This window comes from Harpia harpyja, chromosome 10 (genome assembly GCF_026419915.1).
Source record: "Harpia harpyja isolate bHarHar1 chromosome 10, bHarHar1 primary haplotype, whole genome shotgun sequence".
NCBI lineage: Eukaryota > Metazoa > Chordata > Aves > Accipitriformes > Accipitridae > Harpia > Harpia harpyja.
Window position 1 is genome coordinate 22,382,731 of NC_068949.1, and position 17,263 is coordinate 22,399,993.

At 37.6% G+C, this 17,263-nt stretch overlaps 1 protein-coding gene across 2 annotated transcripts in view; it reads right to left on the bottom strand.

Annotated features, from left to right (window-relative positions):
- Positions 1-983: 983 nt before the first annotated feature.
- VCL (vinculin) overlaps positions 984-17,263 on the bottom strand; it is a 65,188-nt gene continuing 48,908 nt past the window's right edge. The window contains exons 12-22 of one of the 2 annotated variants that reach the window (XM_052799046.1): positions 15,590-15,789; positions 14,974-15,102; positions 13,823-13,972; positions 13,108-13,216; positions 11,760-12,062; positions 11,046-11,170; positions 10,554-10,739; positions 7,465-7,674; positions 5,081-5,284; positions 4,318-4,422; positions 984-3,596 (exon numbers count right to left, since the gene is read on the bottom strand). In XM_052799046.1, coding sequence (XP_052655006.1) covers positions 3,450-3,596; positions 4,318-4,422; positions 5,081-5,284; positions 7,465-7,674; positions 10,554-10,739; positions 11,046-11,170; positions 11,760-12,062; positions 13,108-13,216; positions 13,823-13,972; positions 14,974-15,102; positions 15,590-15,789 — 1,868 coding nt within the window. In that variant the 3' untranslated portion in view covers positions 984-3,449. The remainder of the gene's footprint in view (positions 3,597-4,317; positions 4,423-5,080; positions 5,285-7,464; positions 7,675-10,553; positions 10,740-11,045; positions 11,171-11,759; positions 12,063-13,107; positions 13,217-13,822; positions 13,973-14,973; positions 15,103-15,589; positions 15,790-17,263) is intronic. The other variant, XM_052799047.1, reaches the window with a different exon arrangement.

Genomic DNA, 17,263 nt, shown 5'->3' on the forward strand with positions numbered 1-17,263 from the left:
CCTGGTAGGAGACCACCCTGAACATGAAGATGGTTTTCATCAGGGAAACAGTGCTTGTCATGTGAGGCTTACACCTTTTGCTGTAGGTGTGCTGGCTCCTGCCACTTCTCCAAACACAGGAAACTCAACTGCAGAATCTGCGGGGAGGTGGGGGGCCATGTTCATATTCTCCCACTTAAAAAAATTGCACCAGCACCTGTACAGTTAGTACAGCTTAAGAAACCAGAGGACGTCATTATTGAGGAGTTAGTACTGCCAACTTCTGATCTCTGCTTCTCTAGGTGTCCAGCTCTGGGAGTGCTGACAAAGGTGATTGTCTCTCAAGTTTTCATCGTCCCTCAGATATGGAGAAAGCTGTGTGAACAGTATGAAATCTGAATTTTACCTATTATTACTAAATCCCAGATGCCTTCTGGCACTGTGGGACTATATGCGGTCCTACAGCACCAATAAATGTTCGTTCCACAAAGTCAAAACATTATGTGTGCTGGTAGAAGTTTTTAGCAAGAAGAGGTGTTTATAAAAGGTTCTTACTCTGAAGGAGAGAAGGAAACAGGACAGTGATTCCATGCTAATCACCCTTGCATTCAATTTGTGAAGTAAAATTCAGATTTATGAGGTGTTGGCCAGAGTAGCAGTTTTTCCCTTATTGACAGGATCAGGCAAATCCCATTTCAGAAGTTTTCAGAACCTTGTTCAGTGCTACTAGAACAGATGACCATCAGGCCTCTGGAAAAACTCCCATTTTCTCCCACTGGACCACAGCTTCCAGTAAGTTATTTAAATACTAGTTCTACGGGCACAAAAGACAGAAACAACTTGTTTTAACCTTCTCCTGTTTGAGAAACTTCACACTTTTTTCTGTTCAGAATATGCAGAAACAACTGTTCTGCTTTAGTATTTCAGCTGCTTTAGCTTTTTGCTCTTCTTGTTGTTACAGTGTTATCCACTGCTCCGTTATCATTAATGCTCACAAGCTGACATTTGTACAAATGCGTTTTTATTGTTTTAACAGAACCAGAGAAAGGTTGAAAACATTAGACTATACAATACATTTTGTTTTATAAACAAAGTTTTATAGTGGTAAAACATTTCTAAGTGACATTCATGGTCTTTTTCAAATTTTTGCTGCATTTCAGGTCCTAAGACCAGTAGTGTTCAAAAATGCAGTAATTGCATAAGGTGGACAAGTATCTTAGCTTCTACAAAACAGTTCAAGAACTTAGAGCAAACATTCTGGAAGAAGATCAAAGGCAACCATGATTCATAACTTTCCTGCAAACATTCCTCAATAAACAAAAAGTGATCTTTGGCATAAACAGTTATGTATTAAAGGCATTAGTAATATTGCATTAATATCAGTCAAGCAACTAAAGAGTGATAATAAAAAAAAAAAAAAAAAAATTCACAGAGAAGCCTGAACTGGGGAGGAGGAAATGTGAGGAGCGTTGAAAAGTAATACAGGAAGACTATTTAGAAAATCCCTTAAAAATAACCCCTACCTATTCAGTGTTATTCACTATTAAATAGAAATTACTACATTACAATTATGTTAAAGATCTGGTATAAACCAACCAAATGCAAGACGTTCAGGTTAAGGCTCTGGCACCCCTTCCTTCCTCTTCCTGTTGCAGGTAATCGCAGGAAGAGAATACTAAGGAAAGATCTTAAGTACCATGTATTCATAATACCCAGGTACAAGGAGTGAATTAAAGACGAACACATGCTTTCTCTTGCTAAGGTCAGTTTGAGGCAGATGTATTATAATCAGTTTAACTTCCCTTTTTAGATAACAGTGCAATGAAGGGGGGGTGGAGGGGAAAGAGTCCAAGTGTGGATTAACTGTTGCAGACAGGTAAAGGACAGCTGACTATGTTGTGTGTCTCTTTCTGCGAGGTGTTAAGACTGAGCAGTTTTTCCACAAGGGCACTTCCATTAAAGGTGGTTTGATCATGCAACAATTTTCAGCAAATTAAGAGGGCATCATGAGATCAGCGCTTATCGGGGCAGAAGTCTGCAAGTGTTCCTTGCAAACGTAGAGACTCATTCTAAAACAGTAGTTCTCCTTTCTGTCAAATGCCAAAAGAAACTATGGAACAATTAAATTTATATATATATTATATATATATATATATATATATGAAGCCAAGTTCAATTATGGAAGGATAAAAGCATCACAAGTCTATTTTAGTAAGGGGGGGGGTTGTGTGGTTTTATTCTTGTGCTTTTATTTGGGTTTCTTTAAAGATACAGTAACAGTTTGTTCAATTCACTATTGCTTGAACTTGAAAAAAGATTTTGAGCCTCCAAACTCAAAACCAGTAAAAATATCCTAGTATGTTTAGCATTAGGAAACACTGTTTGCTGGTAACCATCAGACTACCTAAAAAGGGTTTCATGTCCCTGCAGTGTTTGGGTTTCAAAAAGCTTATGCATTGTTGGAAACAAGGGCAGTGAGGCAAAAGGTCTTTTTTAACTGAACAGCTTTATCTTTTAATTTCCACCTTGAGTGGCTGGAACAACATTAGATGGAGGGAAGAGGAAAAAAAAATAATTGCATGTGCTCATTTGATTTTCAAAAGGAAAGAGCCAGCATGTGGCATTTTCTGGTCCTGGACATGCAGCTAGCTTAAGAGAACCAGGATTTTTTCAGCTCAATATATTACTGAATTAAGCAAGAAGGAAAGAGTTCCACAATTTAAGGTCTCCAGCCATAAGTCTCAAGCTGCAACAGTGTGTGCCACTAAACATTCACTGCAAAGCATTTCGGTACAGTACAAGAGTTCTGGAATGCCTACCTACAGGGTGACAGGAAGGTGACAAAGACAGCTCCAGTTTTTGTTAAAGTACTGTTGCCAGGCAAAAATCAAAAGCAAAAAAATATTATTTCAGACATGGAATTTTAATCCTCAGTTTACAACTGTTCTGCTGCTCCTCCGTCCACACTTTTAATTAAAAACCCCACACCTTCCATCATTTCTGCATGGTTTAAGAACAGCCAGCTAAAACCCCACTGAAAAGTTGAATATTTCTGTATCAATGATTGTCCCTAAAAAACTGCCAAGTAACCAATAGTGTCCTAGACTCTCAACACAAGCTTAAAGTGAGGTCCATGTTTTATATCATCACATGGAAACTACTGGAATATACAGTGCATAAATGAAATGTGCTTCTGGGAGTACAGAATTCATGAAAAGAAGCTTCAAAAGCAAAACAAATAAAGGATAAGAACTGTCTATAGTCGGAAGCAATTTTGAGGTGTTCGGTATCAAATGCATTCCAAAGACATTTCAAATGCATTCTCTTATAATTCATACCCTTAGAATGGGGCATTAGCATAAGGTAATCTTAAGCTCCTGTATACAGCACCTTTTGCTGTTAATATATCTCTTCTGTTTCCAAAAAAAGGCATTTTATGTTACAGAAAACAATACTTATGTGGCAAGTGTTTACTGATACCATGGGGTCTTTCTGACCCAGCGAAGAGTGAATCCAGCATCTGTTCTTATCTTGATGGATGCTGCTTCAGCTTCTCTCACAGTTTCCTTCACAGACTGCATGAGATTCTGGGCATTATGAACCAACATCTCAGTTGCCTGTCAAGAAAAGAAAAATTTCCAATGTATTAGTAAATACCATGTTCAGGACAGTAGCACGGAAACCCGTTATGCACGAGGACTCCCAGGACAAGCATCTTAAGTCAGTTTATTGCTGACTTAAACTATGACAGAGTAAATGAAACAACTAACCTCTGGAAACCAGCAAGTGTTATCCGGACTCAAAACAAGACCTCCTATTTCTCACTGTATATTTGTGCAAAATCTAAATAAAAGTTTAGCGTCTCAAAGTAGAATAATCCCTCTCAGAAGCCAAAACTGCAGGATTTCAACTGAAAACATGCATTTGGAAGCTACCAGAACTGCACAAGTACTGAAGATGTTGTTGGGAGAAGACATTTTCACTACAATCCACCAGATGGTGTTACTACTCCTCCGATGTCAAACCTGCCGTCTTTGTAGAAGCAAGTTCCTTCATTAGCTCGCTTTTTACTGTTAAATCAAGGAAATTAACTAGTTGTTCATACAAAAATTTGAACCAGAGTAGCTTTTTGGCTTGGGAAGGATTGATGTTCCTCTATTAAACTGTAGCTTTTCAGCCAGAAACCAAGGTGCTATACTAAAATTATCATCACTAAACAGCTGAGGTAAGCTTCCAAACATCAAGTTCCCAGAACACATCTGATATTACATGTTGTATATTTTTCCCCATAAAACTGGTCAACAATTCCACACTACCATCAATTTTTACACCTCTTACCTGTTCCGACTCTTCATCGCTGATATTAGTTCTGCCCAGCATGGTAGCTTTGACAGTGGAGAGAATTTTCAGTTGTGTACTGATGGTTGGGATTCGCTCACAGACCTAAAGAATGGGGATAAAAAAACCCACTTCACATTGCAAACTAAACAAATATATTATCTACTGTTTTTTTCAGATAAACTTTTTAATTTTGTTTTACTATTAAATAAGGAATAAGCATAGAGGGGATCTTATAACCTTCAAGACTTTCTGGCAAATATGGGTAGGATACTTGAATCTTATTTTACTTGCTTTGGGCATTTTTGGGGTGGAGCCAACCAACATTTTTCTGTTCTGCCAGATATTCCTCAAGGATCTACTTGGTTAGGAATGGGATGATGTCTATTCGGCTGAGACTGAAAAATTAAGGAGTGTTGTATTTCTGCTGCTATTCTTTGATACCAAGGAATGAGTAGATGAAATACAAAGCAATGCAGCCTTAGGACAGACCAGTGTTCATAGCACAGTATTTTTCAACATCTCTTTGGACACTAGCATCTTCCACTCACCTGTAAACAAATCCTGACGTTACAGAATATATATGGCCATGGGATCTAAAAACAGACATAGAACTTGACAAAACTTTGTAAGGCAAGGAAAGATGCACATGGTTTACTGCCACAACTCCTGTGCTCACTCACACCGAGAGAAACACGGAAGGAAAAGAGAGAAAAAAAAAAAAAAAAAAAGTATTTGAGACATTTACAAGTTAAGTCATTACCTGCAAGAGGTTTGTTCTAATGCGCTTGTCAGTGCACTGCTTTGCCACCTCTTTGGCTAATCGAGTGACTTCATCTGATGCCTTAGCAATATCCTTTGCACACTGAATAAGGGCACGCTTGTTTCCACTACCTCCTCTCACCAGGCGCGACATCTCTGCCATTAGCAGTGCCATTCGTTTAGCAGCAGCAATGATGTCATTACCCTGAAGAGAATAACATAAGTTAGTGTTCATGCCAGGACAGAAGCTTCACAGAAGTCACGACTGAATGATAGTCTACATTTTGGTAGCAACCCTTTCAAGAAGTTAGGGATGGAAGAGCCATTTATGAACACAGAAGAGATTTCTTCAAGGAACAGGGAAGATCTGTATTAATTGTAAGTTTCTGACATTTTTCTTCCTAACACTCAGGAAGAAAGTTCGCTTCAAAACTGGAAAAGAAGTGGTAAAGTGTTAGTTTGTCCATGGAATAAGTTACTGCTCTGCTGGCTAGGTTTTAAGATAAAGCACGTTATTAGCATTTGAAATTCCAGATTTCCCAAAAAAGGCTTTTTTTTTTTTTAATTAAAAAAAGTGTGCTAAATAGCTTGTTAAACCAAATAGCGCTAATTAAGTTAAATAGTGTAGTTGTAACAGTTGAGCGAAAGTGAAGTTGTTAAAGCATCAGCTATGCTGCTATAATGCTAGAGGATAAATGGAAAAGAATCTGTAACATACAAAACTCCTGTCACAGGTAATGTGGAAATGAGATGCAACTATTTTTTTTTTTTTAAGTTATTCCTTGAAAATAAATCTTCCTTTTTGACAGAATCTCCCCCTTTAAAATAAAGCTTCCAGGAGAGAACATGATAGTTCAAAAAAGAACCTAGTAACATTTCTTACATTAAAATCCTGGTTTCTTGTACATCAAAATTACAGTCACAGAAATACTTGAGAAATATTTGAAACATGAATTAAGTATGATCAAGTAAAATCATTTCTTATACACTGTTCTAGAGAGAAACCTAGTGCAAGAAAAAGTAGACCTAGATGATCAATTGTTAGTAGTCTGTTAGTATGTTTAGATTCACCTTTGTAGACAAAGTTGTAAGACAAAAGTGAACTATTTGGTGCCATGAAGCATTCCTATTGTGTGGATGAAATACTAGCAGAGTGAGTTAACTATTAGCACACTCTTTCCTTGGTATAATTCCACAGTTAACGACCGATGAAGTTCAGAGCAAAGAGTACACAGCGAGAACCCAACTTAGCAAATGTATTCTCTATCCCTGTGCACATACTTCCATGACTCACTACTAGCAAATTCAAGAAGATATGCCAGATATTTTACAGATACAGGTGACACAAAAAGCTGAACTATTCATTACCATGACCTAATAGCTAAACAGTTTGCTAGTATAACCAGTTAGGATGCAAATGACATAACACAACGCTTTTCCATGTTTTCACGTAGGAGGATCAAGAAATTAGGACCAGTGTCATTTACGAAGCCCTCTAACAAGTTATCCAAGCATCAGAATCTGAAAAGGACAAGAACATTTTTAAAGCCCTTTTTATTGAAATAGTTTAGTATATCTATCTATGTAAATATATACACACAGATACATATACAAACACACATACCCCCTAACCTTTGTTTGTTATGGGACACCAACCTTATTTTTTGCAGCATGCTATAAAAAGTGACCAGTCTTGCAAACATTTGTGCTTAGATAGAAGAGACAGGCTACTTGTGAATGTCTGAACCTCATGTTAGATTTCCACTGGTTTCATATAAGCAGTCTCAATTCAGCAGCTAACAGCATTCAGTGCAGCTTCTTCATAAAAAGAATTCTCTCAAGACCAGCATTTGCAATACAGCCAAGTGCAAGCCAGCAGACAGTCAGTCCTCTTTGATAAACACTGCCATACAAAGCCATTCCTTGTTGTAAGGTATTTTAATTGATGGCATCAATGGAGGCAAAAGCACAATAGACATGTTAAATGACTTCTTGAATGCTGTATACTCTGCTGTATCTGGAAGTCATTAAGAAACCATTAACCATGGCTTCCCAGGTAGCCCAAATGAATGGAAAAAAAGAATGGGGGGAGGGAAGACAACTCCTATTAAATTTGAAAACTGCCATAACAAAGAAGAACAGGCAGATGCAAAGGGAGAGGAAGCCTTTGAACATTAATAAGTGACTCAAATCAAGCTTCAATCCGGCACTGACAAACAGATCTAGCAAACCTGTGAAGCCACTCTCAGTCCTCAAAATGAAGTGCAGACACACTTATTCATTCAGAATGGCAGGGCCCAGCAGGTATCAAGAGTGATGCAAATGTGTCAGCGTTCCAAATGGCTGGATGCACACGGATCAGTCCCCGGGGAGACTCAGGAGTACCTTACTAGACCACTTGGTTGCTTCACGATGTAGAGACTGAGCAGCAGCCAGAATGGGCTGGTTAACCGGCTGATTGGTTGGCATTAACAGCAGCTCAGGCTCGTAATCATCTTCAATGTCAGAGGGGAGAGTGAATTCAACATCTGCATCATCCTCCTCATCTATATCTACACCAGCCTCAGCCGCTTCATTAATCACAGTCACATCAGGCTTTGCAGGTGGCAGCAAGGGTGGAGAAACAGGGGACAGTTAGTACAAGAAGCAGAATTTGGTAGAAGAGCATGAACTGAGCTGTTTTAGTGACCAAAACATCCTCTTGGTCTCTCAGGATCTGACAATGCAGCTCTAGGGTCGGGTCAGGTCATAGGGAGGAGGGGAAGGAATACAAGATTAGCAGAAGGAAACAAACATTTCACCTGTGAAAGAAAGTTATCAAAAATATTAAGAAGTTACAATTCAAAGATGCAGCAACATTTTTCATCTGAGTGTACAGCTTCTACAGACAGAAGCTGACTGGCAGAACAACATTTTTCTGGCAAGACAATGGTGAAACGAATGGATTGTCTGTTTCAATGAAAGCCGTTTTGACTGCATAGAAGCAGGCACAGCAGCTGACGACTGTGGTATTTGTGCCGCTAGAAAGCTTTGTATGGAAGCCCTTTCACATATATGTGATAAGAAGAGATAGCAGCAGGATCACAGAAAAACCACTGACACTGCTTTCTGTAGAGTAAAAAAAATAAGGCAGGACAAGAGACACTGTAGAAGTGAGTATTGAAGTACTGCAGATAACATGGAAAAGAACAAAATTGGGCTATGAAAAGTGCAGGTGATAATGTTATGAATGCTGTGAATATTACAGTTCTTAAAGACTGAAACACAATTAGTAGAATAAGAGGATTATGAAGCATATGATACCGTTTTGCTACAATATGCTGTATCATTACTTTCAGAAAAAAAAAAGGAATCAAATATATTGTGTTAGGATAGATCACAAGGAACAGGTAAGTGGTATAACAATACAGGCATTTACAATACAGCAGCATTTCAATACAAAAACATTCTACAAGTTTGCTAACTATTTCTTTGACTAAAGCCAAGCGTGACAGAAGTCAAACCATTCTTACCAAAAACTATACATTTCCAACTGTTTTGCTTAAAAGACGGCCTTTTATAGAAATAACTTCTACACCAATGAAAATACACAGAGATTTTGGAAGGAAGTTGTAACTTTTGTATACTTCCAAATCAACTCATCTTCAAAGACAACTTCTATTTAAGTCTTAATCTAATGAAAAGTTTCCAAATATCCCTCATTCTCTGTTTTAACCAAATGAGGGGGAAAGGCAGGGAAAGCTAAAGCAATAGACAGTGTACAGTTTGTGCTCCATGAGAAAAAAAGGAGTACATAAAAGCCCATAATCCACTCAGTGAAGAGGAGTTTGTGTGAAGAAGGAGAAAAATCAAATCAATTTTACATCTTACAAGAATGAAGAACATTGCTCACCCCCCCATAAGCATCCCATGGTAAAGTACCAGTAGACTAACTTAATTAGGTGAAAAAGCAGAAGACAGTTGACAGTCTATTGTGATTTAGTATGAGCAAGACCTTATATTTCTGTCTTTCCAGGTCTAACCCATATTCCTCAGTAGTACTGTTCATCGATCCCTCTTCCACCCAGTAAGTGACTTCAGAGACTACAAAAATATTTTAAATACTTCTTCCCCCAAAACATACTGTCAAAATAACTGTACTCTTATTGCTAAAACGGGACTGCTAAAAAGAATTACAAGGACAAATGCTAGGCTAACTTACTGGTTTGTTGGTCTCAAATTAAAGAAACGGCAATGAAAATAGTGTTTTATCATCTAAAGACACTAAGCTTAGATCTCTCACAATCAGCAAGGAGTTTTAAGGTCTGCTGCTTGGCTTTGATAAATATTTTAACAGTTGCACTATTTAATTTCGAATGTATATAGTATATATAGGTAATTCAGTATGTACATAGTAAAAGCATTTTGTTACCTATTGTGTGTTGTTTAGTTACCCATTTTGGAATTCAAACATCAAAACACTTTTAGGAAGCTGAAATTAAGGCTTTTGGCCTCAAAACTACCTTCTGAGTAATACATTCCACTACTATCCCTTTAGTAATACAAATATGTATTTGGTATATCCAGAAGTATGGGGAAAAGAGAGCTTTTCATTTTATGGAAGAGACACTCAAACAGATTTGAAGAACTTCGCTTGTATTTTATCTGTACTTCCAAAATGGATGTTCCTTAAGCACAAAGCACTGAAGTTGATTCTGTAAGCTATTGAAGTTTATCTTCTCATTCACCATCTAATTTGGTGGAGAAAAAAGGGTGGAGATTTTAAGAGCCAAATTCTGACCTTTAATTTATACCTGCAGAAGCTAAATCTCAAAAGTTCTTACTCAGTTGCTGCCAGAGGAAAAACATAGGGTTTTGAGGGGAAAGCAAAAAAAATTATATTAGCATTTGTAAGAATGACGACTTCACACTGCTTTGTCATAGCACTGAAATGGTAAGGAAATGAAGGATTTTGGCCTTGATAGCATGTGACTCACTACAAAAAAGAATGAGACCAGGCCATCTATATACAGTCACTTTTCCAAGCACAAATGCACCAGATTAACTGCAAAGTAACTTGCAGCTCCTTCCAGAATTAAAACAAACCAGCTCATGATTCCTGCAGCTGGCATCTGCAACATCCATACAGACCTTTCAAAGTCACTTAAATATAGCAATCAGCTTGTCAGCCTAGAAAGACGTAAGTATTAGTGGCTCTCTAGGCAATACTAGCATCAAGGATCACAAACAGCTTAGCATACACGGCATATTTGTGTTTAGAGGTATGTTAATAAAGCGTTCTAGCAATCCTGAGTATTAGAACAGTTGACCCTAGTTCACTCCAAACTTGAAAGGGTTTCTAATTCCTCCTACGGCAGTGTTTTTACTTTTTGGTCTATAAAAGACTTTCTCTGTCATTGAGACAACTGACTTTGGACCAAATGCACTGATCCTAAAAAAAAATTAAAAATAAAAAATAACACGTAACTTCTTACCTTGCTAGACCATTTCCGGGCTTCATCATGCAACTGCCTAGCAGCCATCATCATGGGCTGATTAATAGCTTCTCCTGCTTTCTGCTCTGGGAATTCTTCATCCTTTTCTTCAGGTGGTGGTGGTCTGGGAGGAGGAACCTCACCTTCTGGAAGTGGTGGTTTTGGAGGAGCAAGCTCATCAGTCAGCTAAGAAAGGCAAAAATCTTATTGAGTGCAATGAAATAGTACACAGATTAAGTAAAGGATGGTGTCACGGCAAGACATGATTTCATGACCTCATGCCTTTTTCCAGTTTTTCAAGAAATATTATGTTTTAATCTCTTCTTTTGAAAGCTGAATTGGTATTTTTGAGACTTAAGGTTACTTGTATGTATGGCTGGCCAGACAATGCATTTTATTTCTAAGGAATGAAAATATACTCGATTAATTTCAGTGTGCATTCCATATGTCGGTGACAACTGTGTATTGTATTACAAACTATGCTGCACTTACATGAAGCTGCTCAAGGTCAGGAGGAGGAGGGGGAAAATCTGGTTCCTGAGGCTGGAAGGCTTCCCTGACTTTGGCCACAGCTCCCAGAATTCTGTATCCAGAATCCAAGAAACTCTTCTGCAAACCTGAACAAAAAATCCCATTACCAGTTTAATAGCATTCTGTAATATTTAGAACTGCAACACTACCCCAAAAAATTACTTCTATAATGTGCTATGCCGAGTACACTTATATCTGTGAAAAACAGATGTTTAAAAACTACCAAATTGTTTACAGTGGATTTATGTTTGAAATATTAGTGTCATATGCAACATGCATAAAATAAAGCCCAGGTTGAGTAATAGTCACTATCAGTAGCCAAAGTAATTCCCAAAACAACTTTTAGAATAAAAGAAATTATGTAATATTTTGTTATATAAAGTAGTACTACTGACAACTAGTAACAAATACTTCTAACAAAGATTATGAAATCACATAATAAACTAGAATGCTAAATCCTTTTCCCTTGAACATGCCAAAGGTCTTTGATTGCATTTTAAAAGAGCAGGATTCAGCGGTTAGTGGTGTGACCTTAATTTCACCATTCTGGGATTTAAGTGTACACAATATTTGCATAAAAGGCGGTACACAGCTATACAAGACAAAATGAGCACTACTTCACATCATCTTCAGCCAGTAAAAAATACATTTGAAATCAGCTGACTGAATCCTTACCAGGGTCAGAAATGTTTCCTGCCACAGCTTTAGCATCCATTACCATCGGTGATATAGTTTTGCTTAGCTCATCAGAGGCTACTTTAACAGCCTCCCGGAATTTGGGGTCTTCTGAATTTTCAACCTCCCGTTTTGCTACCAGTAGGATGCGGTTTGCTCGTCTAGCAATGCTGGTGGCACCAGCTACCAGCATCTGAGGTTGCATGTTGGCCATCGCAACTTTACATTTATCAAGATCTTTCTTAATAGCCTCTTCTGATGCATCCAACAGAGATTTAGTGTCAATGGCTTCATCCACCAACCCTAAAATAAAAGTTAAACACATTCATATTCTAGTTTCATCTGTGGAAAGGGACATTTGGTATTCCAGAGACTGTTCACAACCAGAAAAGTTAGTATTTCCAAACTGGGGGCAGGGGGAAGGGCAGAACACGACGACGATGACAGGGACGGACACGGACAGAAGGGGGCATGAAAATCAGACCAAATGTATTACTACAGTTTTACTTCTGATTATGTGGTACCTCTATCACAGTAACCACGGTCAAGCTTGCTCCCACTAATGACATCCCAAGCTCTTACTCACCTACTGTGGAATGTTGCTTAAGTCAAGAACAGGCTTACACAGTATATGCAGCAGAGATTCCTTCCTCCCACCAAATTTCTTTAAGCATATTCAGTACTTTTTGTACCTCTCCCATTTATTCAAAAGGAAATATCCCTCTGGCTGTGCTATTACTTAAGGGTGATATATAGTGACAAGGCAGTAAGATTTAAAATACCCACAATTTAATTATGGGGATGGAGAAGGAGGTAGTACACAGTCAGGAGATTAGCAGACCAGCACAAAGAATCTGCACTTTGGAAGGACTGAAACATTTTAAGTGTCTCGGCAAGATTCAGTAGATCAGTAGCTTTCTTTTATTCACTGCTTTAATCAAGCTGTTACATCATTTTGAACATGTTTTCTTACCCTCACTTAATTATCTGTCCTCATTCAACTTGCCGAGATTATGCAGAAAAAAAACCTCAAGTTGTTACAGTGATATACTGCTAGAATAGCAATCACAATAAAAAGTAATGGTATTGTTTTTCCGATAAAAGAACTAAAGCTGAATTTGCTCCCCTACATATCAAAATTAACATTTATGAAGCGAGCTATTTTGTTTACGCTGTAACATACACAGATTTCTGAAGACAAGAGAGCACATTCCCACTTCTCCTCTTTCTTTTTTTAATCAGTCATTACTGTTACGCATGTTTCATCAATCCAAACAGAATGGGGGGAAAAAATCTATACCAGCTAGTTAGCCACATATATAATCTTCAACAGAAATTCCTGCTTTACCTGTCATTTTTTCTACATTATCAATCCATTGGTTTTTCATAGTCTCAAAATGTTCATAAGCAGCTTGATTTCCAGGATTTCTCAGGAGGATACGAGCAGCTGATACCACCTGCCAATGGAAAACGTTTTAAATTATGGAAGTATCAGTATATAACGACATCACACATATTCTTGAAAATGCATTTGTTTTTTCAGGACTGGATGTGTAGCCCCTTATTTGGAATACTAGTTCATTAATTCTAGTTCAACATCTAGCTGCTTGAAGATTTACAATGCTTCTAGAATTTGTTGACATAAATACTTCTTTTCTGCAATTTCAATTACATGGTAATATATCTTAAAAACACTTCTTGAAAGCACTAAAGTACAATACTTATTACACTACCAAAACTTTAGGCGAAGTTTAATTTGGAAAAAAAAAAAATATTAGAGTGTTTTTTCCACTTACATATTTTACTAAGCCTCAAAGTAATTTTGTTTCAAGGGTAAGTGACTAACACTTGTGTCCAGAAGTTGAAGAATAAGACATGTCATTTAATCAGTTTGTTCTACTTGGTATCATGCACACAAATATTTGTCATTCCCCTTTTAAGAGTGTCAGCACTACGTTCCTTGCTGGTATTAACATCATTCTCTGAGAACAGAAGCATAAAGAACATTCTACAGAAGTCATCCCCAGCCCTTTTAATAGCCTTTCGAGACTAAGGAAGCAAACCTGTGGGGTAAGTTCCCTTGCTGATTTCACCGTTGCCTGAATGCCCTCCACAGTAGTTTTATTTGCAGTTCCAACTGCAGCTGCTTTTTCTGCTGTAGCTCCCAGTCTAGCAGCATGGTTTTCAAAGTTTGCTGCTCTTTCATCAAACACCTAGTTGTCAGAAGAGAAAAACCATTAAAAGAGCCTAACTTTCCTAATAGAATACACAATTTCTTCAAAGCATCAAATATCAGGGACACTTTCATAACATCCAAACTTCATTCATCTCCTGACAGAATGCAAGAGGACACAAAAGCTTTGAAGCTGTTTTATTTTTTTTAATCTTTACATTTGGGCAACAAAGGATACTACCACGCTTTGAGGTATTAAGTACACTAATTCCTGATGACTACTGTTGTAACAAATACTGTGTTAAAGCTATTTTAGCTCATACATTAATCTTTAAACCCATAATCCAAAAGGAAATATATTTGGAAAATAAATATATGTTTTTACCCTAAAAAATAAAGCTTCATATTTGAAAAAAATTCCCTCCTTCCATAGTCCTTAATTATTCAAGGCACAGAATACTTTGACAAAAAGCTCTCCTGTCATCAAGCTAAATTCCCCAAGGCCTTGGGAATCATTTTGATCATGTTCAATTTGACTAGTCAAACAGAGCTGCCAGACACAGAGTTTTAGGTAATTCATATGCAGCCAGTTGGTTTGAGGTACAGGAAACTAGCTAGCAAGAGAATAGGTTAAATCTGTTAATCAATCTTGGCATGAATTTGACTATATTAATCAGCTTATATAATGTTGAGATATACAATCCACTAACTAGTGTGTCAGTGATTTCTGCACAAGAATTTTTAGCATGCTGAAGGCAATGTGGTAAGAACATCAGAGTGAGAAATCTTTGCCATTTATTGAAGTCCAGGGCAATACAGTTTCCAGGGATATACAGCACAATGTGCAATATCCTAGAGTCCAGAGAGATTTGCATGGCAATCATTACGCTGTCAGAATTAATAAGCATGTATCACAAGCTTAAGAAAAAAATATCAATTTGTTTTTCAAAATACTGATTAATTTTTCAAAATACCAATTCAGGTAAAATTAAACAATAACTGAAGCTTCACATAGGAAAAAGACCACCTGTGTATACTTGCCTCATCTCTGTTGGGAGCATCAGAGGGAGCAGTGGCTGCTACTGCTAACAATTTAATAGGAGTTGTGGTGTCACTAAAAACATCAGAAACCTCCTGGGTCATTGCCTCTTGCATCCGTGTTTTAAGATCCTTAAAAAAAGAAAAATTGTAGGCATATGATACAGGAATATTAAGTTTGTAGGGATTCAAATCCCATAAAACCTCTTTTGGAAAAAAAAAAAGCAATCCCATTACAATGGCAGCCATTAAGGTAAAACGATCTTAAAACCACCTTTTAAATAATTTGAAATACGAGAAGCTTACATACCGCTCCTTGAAGCGGCATCAGAAGCTATGAACAGCACAATTTGAGACCTTGCCCCTCAAATTTGCATTACTAGCATGCTATTTTTTTTTTTTAAATGAGACTTTGATTTTTCTTCTAAATTGTTCATTTGGAATCAATCCCTACGGCATGATATCAAGGCCTTCATAAAAAGTTTGCTTTAAGCATCTCAGCTAAAACAACAGGATTTTGCTGCACTTTTGTTTCTGTTGATGGCTCCCACACACAAGCACTTCATCAGAGGAGTATTCAGCATATCATGTGTTTCACTGCACAAGAGCAGATTTTTACCTTTAGTGAATCCTGAAGCTGAGCAGCAATTGCCCTGGCCTGAGGAGATTCTCCCTCCCCTCTTGCTGCAAGGTCAGCTAGCTGAGCAGCTAGTTGGTCTACACGGTCACATTTGGCAAGCAAGTCTTGACGATAAGGTCCCATCATGACATTGGCTAAACGACGACCTTCTGCAACCAGACCACGAATTGCTGCCTGGCCTACAGTGGAAGATGTCATATGGCATTAATATACAGTGGAACAAAAAATTGAAAGCGTAGATCAGATGCACCATGAAGTAAGTGACACTTCAGAATTCTTGGGCTTTTAAGAACACCCTTATGTAGTGGAAAGTATCTTGTGCAGTTTATCATTGAGTAATTGCAATTCAAACCCATAGAGGAATTCAACTCTCACCAGTTTCTTTTTGCTTATTACAGCAACTCTGGCTAGAGGTGCATCCTTTTTAACTAGGGTGGTCTGACAAAAGTTAAACATTACAGCTGTCAGGAACTCCTACATAACTAATCTGTTGACTCCAGTAGAAAGCACTTGCAAATTCCAAGTACTGCAATTCATCTCCACATCATTACAAGTCATTAGAAGATGAGCAGTAAGAGGGGGACAAAAGCCAAGTAGAAAACAAATGAAAAAGCAGAATACCCTCTCCCAGGATTCCAGAAATCATGGGTAAGAAGTGTCAAGTGTCCAGGATGGGGAGGGGGGAACACCTTACAAAGCCTCCACAGTGTGTTGAAAGTTTTTCTGTAAAAAAATTTATTTTTAGCATGGGTGATTTCCTTCATTCGCTTACAGAAGCTTCCTGTTCTTTCACAAAAATATGCTCCCCTGTTCTTTCAATGACACAATAGTAGTATTCTTTTAAAAGAAGTCATCATATATTAAGTCCTTTAAAGACCTACTGAAGAATCATTTTAAACCAATGCTAACACACAAGCAATCCAAGTTCATGATCAAGCTCAAAATTACTTAGAAGGAAGTTGTCACATGACCTGACTATCCAAGAATCACTCAGCACTGCCACCATCATTTTAGAAAGCTTATTAGTGTAGCTAAGTTTGCTGCTGTTGGAATGTTCCAAGATGTTTTTTAATGGTTGTTTTGCATAAGTCAAGTGCAGCCAAGCAAGTACACTTCACATACCAGTTTAGTATTTCAAAACATCTTGCCTAGTTTGTACCTGCCAATTACAATTACTTTAGCCATTACTTAACTAGGATAATTCATAATATGACTGCATGTAAATATTTGTAGCAGCTAACACTACTGAAGCAGCTCATGTGTTTATAAAATAAAATACACTTTCTGCCTTGTTACTTCAAAATTCAGTTCATGTTGAAGCACTACCCTGGGATGACTGCAAACACAAAGTTATTTCTCACATGGTGCATACTGCAGAGAACACTAAAGTATTTTCACGTTATTGTAGCACTGAAAATATTAGGCCAAATTCTACCAGAAGTGCTGTCCAGACTGAAGAGAGCACATACCCGATTTATATTCTTAATACACATTTCCTATAAGCAACCTGCCAAGTGCCTATGCAAGTGAAAGACATTTAAATTTAAAAAAATTGTACAATGACTTCAAGCTACAGAATTTTTTTATTAAACTAGAAACATTAGTTACAGGATATGCGACATCTTGCATCTCTACACACATTTTTGTCATATA